This window comes from Carlito syrichta, unplaced genomic scaffold (assembly GCF_000164805.1).
Source record: "Carlito syrichta isolate Samal-C Ts95f unplaced genomic scaffold, Tarsius_syrichta-2.0.1 Scaffold313183, whole genome shotgun sequence".
Classification (NCBI taxonomy): Eukaryota; Metazoa; Chordata; class Mammalia; order Primates; family Tarsiidae; genus Carlito; species Carlito syrichta.
The window spans coordinates 87,645-96,518 of record NW_007257279.1 but is presented as its reverse complement, the minus strand read 5'-3'; the positions used below and the strand labels follow the sequence as shown (position 1 = coordinate 96,518).

At 45.8% G+C, this 8,874-nt stretch overlaps 2 protein-coding genes across 4 annotated transcripts in view; both read right to left on the bottom strand.

The window, feature by feature from the left end:
- PHKG1 (phosphorylase kinase catalytic subunit gamma 1) overlaps positions 1-2,669 on the bottom strand; it is a 10,487-nt gene extending 7,818 nt beyond the window's left edge. The window contains exon 1 of the mRNA XM_008070195.2: positions 2,551-2,669. The gene's annotated coding sequence lies outside the window, so the exon portion shown is untranslated. The remainder of the gene's footprint in view (positions 1-2,550) is intronic.
- The window catches only part of CHCHD2 (coiled-coil-helix-coiled-coil-helix domain containing 2), a 19,981-nt gene that overhangs the window by 8,708 nt on the left and 2,399 nt on the right, over positions 1-8,874 (bottom strand). The window contains exons 2-4 of one of the 3 annotated variants that reach the window (XM_021718643.1): positions 8,411-8,660; positions 7,206-7,350; positions 6,131-6,146 (exon numbers count right to left, since the gene is read on the bottom strand). In XM_021718643.1, coding sequence (XP_021574318.1) covers positions 6,136-6,146; positions 7,206-7,350; positions 8,411-8,660 — 406 coding nt within the window. In that variant the 3' untranslated portion in view covers positions 6,131-6,135. Of the gene's footprint in view, positions 1-5,842; positions 6,147-7,201; positions 7,351-8,410; positions 8,661-8,874 lie in introns of those variants that run through there. The other 2 variants (XM_021718642.1, XM_008070193.2) reach the window with 2 other exon arrangements.

Below are 8,874 nucleotides of genomic sequence, written 5' to 3'. Positions count from 1 at the left end.
AAAAAAAAAAAAGAAAAGAAAAGAAAAGATTCAGCCACCTGGTTTCCTAGCCCTTTCTGGCCCCCAGTGATGACCATCTTTCCTTCTGGGTTCTTCGTCCCTCTCACTGTCTGGAACTTTGGAAAGTGTCTGGCTTGCTTCTTCCCACTGTCTACTCCTGTGACCCCCCAGGAGACCATGTGGCTTTTTACAGTTCCAGATGAAGGCAGCAGATACTCAGCCAGGCCAGGCCCAGGCCCAAGGCAGGAAATTAAGCCCAAGGTTAACACTGACAAGGCCAGCATGATTTTAGATTTTATTTTTTTTGAGTTGGAGTCTCACTCTGCCCCCAAGACTGGAGTGCAGTGGCCGCTCCCGGCCACCGCAGCCTCGACCTGCTGGGCTCCGGCGATCCTTCCGCCTCAGCCTTCCGAGTAGCTGGAACTACAGGTGTGCGCTACCAGGCCCGGCTGATTTTTGATTTATTATAGAGATGAGGTCTCACCAAGTTGCCCAGGTGGGTCTCGAACCCGTGGGCTCAGACAATCCACTCACCTCAGCCTCCCAAGGCGTGGAATTACAGGTTGAGCCACTGAGCCCGGCTGATTTCCTTCTTAATATGCCGCTCCTATGCCCCCTCCTGATCCTTCTGAGTCATGACTGTCCAACTCAGACAACATCCTTCCTTCTAAGATTTACCCCCTGCACTCCAGCCCACTGGTTCTTCCTGTTATCCTGCCCATAACTGGGACTTTCACCGTCACTCACTCATTCATTCCTTCCAATCTCCCTTCTGCAGCCACAGACCACCCACTCTATGTTAAGCAGTGTACTAGGTGATCTGATGGATGCAGAGCTGGGCAGGTGAGTCCTGGTCTCAGCCTCTGGTGTCACTTGTCAGTGTGTGCTGCCATCTCCTCCATTAGATCGTGATCTTCCCTAGGATGTGCCAGCCATCTCTGCCCTCTGTGCTCAGTGCAGGTATTAGCAGGTGCTGTTCCCTAGATGTGTACTGATGGTTAGACAGGCATCCTTTTGGTCCAGGTCCTCCTGGCAGAATGCCCCACGTCCCACCTAATGATGGCCAATAGCCCTGAGTGTTTCTGCTGCAGTGTGAGACAGAACCAGGCCAGGACACACAGGCCTGGATGCACAGGGGCTGAGCTGACCCACTTTGCTTCGAGAATGGAGAGGCTCCTACCAGGGAACTGGTCTCCTGCCTCAGATGCAGGATCATCTGCCAACAGGAGGAAAGACAAGTAGAAAACAGGTACAGGCCAGGTGCAGTGGCTCACGCCTATAATCTCAGCACTTTGGAGGCCAAGGCAAGAGGATTGCCCAAGCTCAGGGGTTTGAGACCACCCTGGGCAACATGGTGAGACCTCATCTCTACAATAAATCAAAAAATTAGCCAGGTTCGGTGGTGTACGCCTATAGTTCCAGCTACTTGGAAGGTTGAGGCAGAAGGATCACCTGAGACCAGCAGGCTGAGGCTGCAGTAGCCGTGAGCATGCCACTACACTCCAGCCTGGGTGACAGAGTGAGACTCCAACTCAAAAAAAAAAAAAAGATCAAAAACTGCTTGAGAAGTGGAAGAAACATCTTGATAAGTGTATTGAATCAAATGGAGAGTATCTGAAGGTGACTGAAATTTAAACATGTGAGAATAAATACACAATCAAAAAAAAACAACAACAGGCACAGACTGCCTGTCAGCAGGGCCAAAGCTCTCTCCAGTGCTATTTTCCCCTCCCCTTCTGGGCCCAAGAAGGCCTGGCCTCTTAAAGGAGCTAATTTGCTGACCAGCCAGGGAGCAGCCCCGGCCTCCTCAGTGATCAGGCTAGCTGTTCCAGGAATCCTGATGGCTCCACTATTGGGTGCCTGGTTACCAGGAGAAGGTTTAGAATAACAAGCCCTGTCTGCCAGTAGCAGGCGTCTGGGCTGCTCACAGGCCTCCTCTGCCCCATCAGCAACCCCACCAAGCTGAGCCAGGAGTGTCTGTCCCCCTCAAAAACAAGCCCATTTCCTGGCAAGTCCTTCTAAGTTCCCAAGATGGGCATCAGTGTCCCTCACTCCCCAAAGCTGAGCAGTACCGGCTCCTTCCCTTCCCCAGCCCTCCATGGGCAGAGGATATCTCCCCGCTGCCCCCGCCACCACCACAGGATGCTATCCTGGTACAGTCAGCTTGGCTGGGTTCTGGCTGTGGTCACCTTTCCTAAGGGCCAGGCGGTGGTTGTTTTGCCCCATTCCCCTGCTCTGAAGCCTGACTAGGGCCAACTTTGTGTCTCTGTCCACTGGTCCTCTCACACTTTTCCCAAGACCCCTTGGGAGAGGGTCTCCGAATGGCAGCAGGTGGCCTGGTCCTTTTTGGAACATAACATCCCTCCCCCAAACTCTGAAAGTCCGAAAACCGTATCAGCCTCCCCCGATGAGGGTTTCAAGAGTCAAAGCTGCCACTCTCCCGGGTCCGTCTGCCTTTAGAAGAGAAAAATGGGTCTGACAGATTTGGGGATTTCTATCTTTTATCACCATCCCACAGCCCCTCCCTGCCGCTGGGCTTTGGTCCATCACTGGCCTGGCTACTCACCGTTAAGTCCTTGCAGGCCCGTGAATGAGCTTGACAAGAACCCCAAAGGTCTCAGAGCTCCTGAGGGAGAAGGGACAACAGGGGGCCGAAGCTGTGTCCCGAGCAGACATTTGCAGCCAGAGCTGCTGCTCCTCTTTTGGGTTTTGCTACTTGATGTCCAAAGACTGACGTACCAAAAATAAACCACAACTGCGAACCTGGGATGCAGGCCAAGGTTCAGCTGGAACAGGGCGCCGAGCCTAGCGGTGCCCTCTGGTGGACGGTGAGGGAAGCTCGGGTGACCTGGGACCTGGTAGGGCGGCACGAAGTGGCCAGGCTTTCCTCTGGAGCTCAGTGGCCTCCAGGCCCGGAAGAGACAAAGCCAGCCTTGTTGGGATTGCACTTGCTTCTCTGGAATTTATTTCGATTTTGTGTGTGCTGAGAGCAGAGGCATGGAGAATGCCTCAGAGCACGATTGCGGCGGCTGACAGTCCTGGCTGTCACAGGGACCTAGAGATCCAGATCTTCTCGGGGATAGTTTATATGATTCCTTTACATAATGCAGACCCTAAAGGCTAGGGAAATTCTCCTCTAGGAATCCATCTCTGATCTGCCTTCTATAATTTCATTTAAAGAACTTTCCTTTGCTGGGTTCGGTGGCTCAGCCCGCAATCCCAGCACTTTGGGAGGCCGAGGCAAGTCGATTGCCTGAGCCCGTGGGTTCGAGACCAGCCTGGGCAACTTGGCAAGCCCTGTCTCTACAATAAATCAAAAATTAGCCAGGTGTGGTAGCGTGCACCTGTCGTTCCGACTACTTGGAAGGTTGAGGTGGAAGGAAAAAAAAAACTTTCCTTTAACCTTACATCAGAAGTAACTTAAAACAGTAACAGCAACAACAAAAAATCTTCCTTAATCCATTGTTTCCAGCCTGTAGTTTCTATTGGGAGGAGTTCCATGTGCCAAGAAAAGATTACAGGTCTAACCACATGCAAATTAGACCAAGTTCCACATCAGTATGATTCTACCTTAAGGAATTGGAAGAATTGGAAATAAAATACACAGCAGAAACTTTTCATTGCTCCATCTCATTCTAAAACTAATTTTTGACCAGGCACAGTGGCTCATGCTTGTAATCCCAGCACTTTAGGAGGCCAAGGCAGGAGGACTGCATAAGCCTCGGAGTTCAGGACTAGCCTAGGCAACACTGCAAGACCTCAATAAAAAAAAAAATTAACTGAGTGTGGAGACACACACCTGTAATCCCAGTTTTGCGGGAAGATGAGGCAGGAAGATTACCTGAGCCCAAGAGTTTGAGGTTATGGTGAGTTGTGATCATGCCACTGCACTCCAGCCTGGATGACAGAGCCAGACTCTTGACTCAAAAAATAACTACCTTTTTTCAAACCCCTAATTCTAATATTCCAAATTAATGGCAGGGGGTGGGAGGATAGTGCTTTACACACAAGCTGAGATGTTAAATTTGATAATGTGATTTGGACTCTAAAACTCTGGTATTAAGCAAATTTGAGAGATTTGCTCAAGGTCGCCAAATAGGTGAGAAGAGCCTAGATTAACCCCAGATATTGTGAGGGTGTGTTCTTTCCATAGTATGCAGACCATCCATTTCCTTCTCTCTGGGCAGTTTTTTGCTGAATTGTGATGTAGAAAGGAGTTGAAAAAGACTTCAGGGTATGAGTTCTAAGCATAAAGGCCTCTAAGTTATTGGAATGCAGCAAATTGAAATGCAAATCTTCCAAGGATGAAAACACCTGGAACTCTTCCTTTATTAACAGGCCTACCTGCCCCTTACTTTCTAAGCTTTGACTTGCTGATTTGACTTGCTGATTTATAAGGTATCTCTAGTTCCAAGACCCTCCTGGATACTAAACTCCAGATGATCAAGTTCTTTATATATAAAATGCCATAGTATTTCCATATAACCTATGCACACCCTTCCATATACTCTAAATCATCTCCAGATTACTTATAATACCTAATACTATGTCAATAGTTGTTATACTGTATTGTTTAGGGAATAACGACCAGGAAAAACGTCTGAGCATGTTCAGTATAGACGCAACCATCCATTTATTTTTCAAATTATTTCCACTCCTGGGTTGGTTGAATCCATGAATGTGGAACTTGTGGACACGGAGGGCCAGCTGTACCTCCAATGCATCACAAAATCCCTTCTGAACCTTAGGGCAAAGGTCAGTGCACTTAGTGTCTTATTCATCCCATGCCCTTCTTATAGCTGTGGCTTCTACCAAGGAGGGGCCAGGTCAGCCTCTCTTGCATTTTGTCAACATTTGCGGTTCATTTTTTTGATTAATCAACACACCACTACACCCTGGACACAAGGGGCATCTGTGCATTAACACTATGAACTCAGAAGTCCTGAACCTCCACAAAAATGAACAAAGGAGCCTACCATAAACCCAGGAGAGAATGTTCTGGGAGACTGGCCAAGAGTGAATTGTTTGTGATCATTCAGGTCCTCAAGGAAGGGAGTCTTGACCCCTTTCAGGAACTGAATATTTAGCAGAGCGAGGTACTCCAAGAACATGGCTGAGGATAGGAGGCAGCAAAAGAATAATTCACTCATTCACCAGCACTTCACTCACGTTGCAGTAATGGAGGTCTCTGAAACTTCGTTTAAAAGGGAAAAACATCAGATAATGAAACCTATGAAAACTGCAGAGCAAAACGCACGCTAGATATTAACTCCTAGAAGAGAATGAAATGTTGAGCTTCCCCCGCCCTGAGTCCTTTCCCAACCAAGTGGGTGACTGCAGCTAACGTGAGTCTTTCAGGAAGAAGGGGCTACAATACCTTAAGTAGAAAAAAAAAAATCTGCAGGGGAACAGCCTATATTAAGAGAATGGTTTTTAGTTTCAACCAATTCATTGAAAATAGTAGGGGAACAGTGACATGTCGTGCTGACCTGGCCCCAGGAACCTCACCTGGAACAGGACTATTCCCATGTTTCCCTTATTATTCACCTGATTAAAATGGTATTTTAAGCAAAGCTCCTGCTACTGCTCAGTTTGTTGAACTCCAGGCCTGTAGCACCTGGAATCTTTGTACTGAGCAGCACGTCTGCTAGTGAGTGACTCCTTACGTAACTCCTCAGGCAGCTAGCTGTCCGATCTTCCCAGTAGTTGCTAATTTAATATTCAGAGAATAGATGAATTTAAAGACATGTTGAGACAATTATGTTCTATTGCAAAATGCTTAAGTTCAGCACGCATGTGTATACCACTTCCAACTTATGACCTTACACTTAAAGACATCACATCTTGGAAGAAAACCACTTTATTCTAATTAACTCACAAAAAACCCAAAATCACAACAGCTGGCTTAAGGAGGCCACACAAACACTTGCCTAGTCCCAAATACTACACCATCTTAATGAAATTCTACACAGTAAGAACCATCTCTTTCATTGCAATTCTGAAGGAAGCTATGAATGACAGAGGGGAGGTTTAACTGGTGCTTTTGCACTTTATACCTTCATTATCAATTATATTTTTATGCTAAATCAACTTGGTCATGAGAGCCGATTTTCCATTGCTTCAATCTGACCTCGATTAGGCCAATCCTGCAAACAGAAAAGATAAGTTAGATGAGTACTAGCTGCATATACTCAACAAAGCCCTACAAATTATGCAAAGAGGAACAACAGCCCAAGGTTATTGGTTTCTTTTGTAAGCTATAAAGACATCCTGCAACCAACAAGAGACTCTAAACATCAAGCATTTCCCTGAGGGATTTAATGTATTTCTTCTCTCTCAATGAGGTATACAGAATGGCAACAATATTATCGGTCTCTTTATGTCCATTCCTGGATTTTTGGAGAAAATGGAATGAATTTTATATTCATGGCCTGAAGGGTAGGAAATCACTCACATGCAGTAACCACAATAAGATCTGGTATAAGAAACCTATTTATACCTCCTTAAGGAAGATTGAGATTCAGAATATAACTGGTAAAGCTTAAGATAGTGACTAGAGGCCAGGCACAGTGTGACTCATGCCTATAATCCTAGCACTTTGGGAGGTTGAGGTGAGAGGATTGCCTGAGCCCACGGAAAACTTGGTGAGATCTCATCTCTCTACAATAAGTCAAAATATTAGCTGGGTGCAGTGATGCATGCCTGTAGTTCCAACTACTTAGAAGGCTGAGGCAGAAGGAGCACCTGAGCCCAGGAGGTTGAGGTTGCGTGGCCGTGAGCATGCCACTGCACTCCAACCTGTGCGACAGTGAGACTCCAACTCAAAAATAAAAAAAAAAAGACAGTGACTAGAAACCTCTGGACCAGTTTTTAGAAGAGTTAAATTATTTCCTGAGAAATTTAAAAAAAATCTCCTCTAACTTGTCAATTTAATTTATTAAATAGGCCAGGTGCAGCAGCTCAAGCCTGCAATCCCAGTACTTTGGGAGGCCTAGGCGAGAGGATTGCCTAAGCTCATGGGTTTGAGACCAGCCTGAGCAACTTGGTGAGACCTCATCTCTACAATTAAAAAAAAAAAAAAAAAAAAAAAGCTGGGCATGGTCATGTTTTTTTTAAAAAAGTATTAAACGCAGACTACCTAAGTTCTACAGAGTCCAGGAACACCATTGTAAATTAAGCAGATGTAAGTTCAATAAGTCACCTACCGTTTGCAAGTCTGCACTGTTTCAGCACCTCACTGAAACCCTCACAGAGCTTTAAGTCGCCCTGATTCTGGGCACACTCCAAAAACTGTTTTATCTCATAAAAGCAAGGCTGCTGCTGCTGTGTGGGCTGGGCTCCCTGAGGTTCCTGCAAAGACAAAACATTCAATACTGCTGAGAAAGAAAATCATGTTTACATCTACACAAAGAACTGTATCTATCTTTAAGGCTAACTAGGGAAAGAGAACTAGAACCAGATCCAAATTAATATTTCTATCTAATAATACAAGAAGTAAAAAGATTTAAAGGCAAAAAGCAAATGTGCTTTCATAAAATTCCAGGTGTAATCAGAAAGACTCAAGAACAAAGATGCAAATAAACTGGAATAGCTACCTAGGTATCTCAAGACTAAATGACATAGTGAGCTTTATGGATGAAAAATGGGATTAGGCTGGGCATGGTGGCTCACGCCTATAATCCCAGCACTTTGGGAGGCTGAGGTGAGAGGAGTGCCTGAGCCCACGGGTCTGAGACCAGTTTGGGCAACTTGGCAAGACCTGATCTCTACAATAAATCAAAAAACTAGCCGGGCATGGTGGCGTGTGCCTGTAGTTCCAGCTACTTGGAAGGCTGAGGTGGAAGGATCACCTGAGCCCAGTAGGTTGAGGCTGCAGTGGCCTGGAGTGTGCCACGGCCCTCCAGCCTGGGTGATAGAGTAAGACTCTAACTCAGAAAAAAAAAAGAAAAATGGGATTACAGAAAAATTGATGTATTAGAGTTTCAAATACACCAGAAACGCAAGAGTATACACCCATGATCACTAGAAGAGACAATCCACATACCTCAGAAAGAGGTAAATATCAGGTAAACAAACAAAAAATAGTAAAAAGACTTTTGATTAACTAAGATTGAGACTGGATTGGTAGGAAATGTTACCAAGATAAAATATTCAAAGGGAAAAATGGCTGTTTTACAGCAAGTTAGGTTGGACTGTTAGAATTCTACTCCTTGGGAAGAAATACAACTTGTGCAGTACTTGTTAATGCGGGCCTAAGGTACTAACTCAACTGCCAAGTATGGCTTTTGATAACCTATTGTCTATTAACAGCACTGTGGAATCTTAAAGACAATTCCTACACCTAAGGAACTTACAACTAGGTTTTCTCATAAAATACACCCATAAAGGGAAATGCTGCCCCAAATTTTACCTGGTAAGTGATGTCAGGCCTTGCGGGTTCAGCATTATTTCCTCCACTGAAGCCCCCAGTGATGGCATGACCCAGTGTGTGCCCAACAGCAGAGCCCACGGCCACACCAGCTGCAGTGGTTGCCATCTGGGCCATCAGACCTGGCTGCCGGGGAGCAGCAGCCGGTGAGCCAACTGCAGATGGTGGGGCCGCTGCTGGTGGCTGAGCTGCCGGTGCTGGCCTGGGTGCAGTTCTCATCTGAGGGGCCCGGCTGTGAAAAAAAAGAGCAAAAAGTATGATATCCCCACTTCCAACCAGTTTTGGAAATTGTAAACTTAAAAAGAAAAAACTTGTCCATTAAAATAAACCTCAGGATTTGTATCTTAAATTATTACACACAAACAAGTATTGTATGCATACAAGAAATCTTTTTTTTTTTTTTTTTTTGAGTTGGACTCTCACTCTGTCACCCAAACAGGAATGCA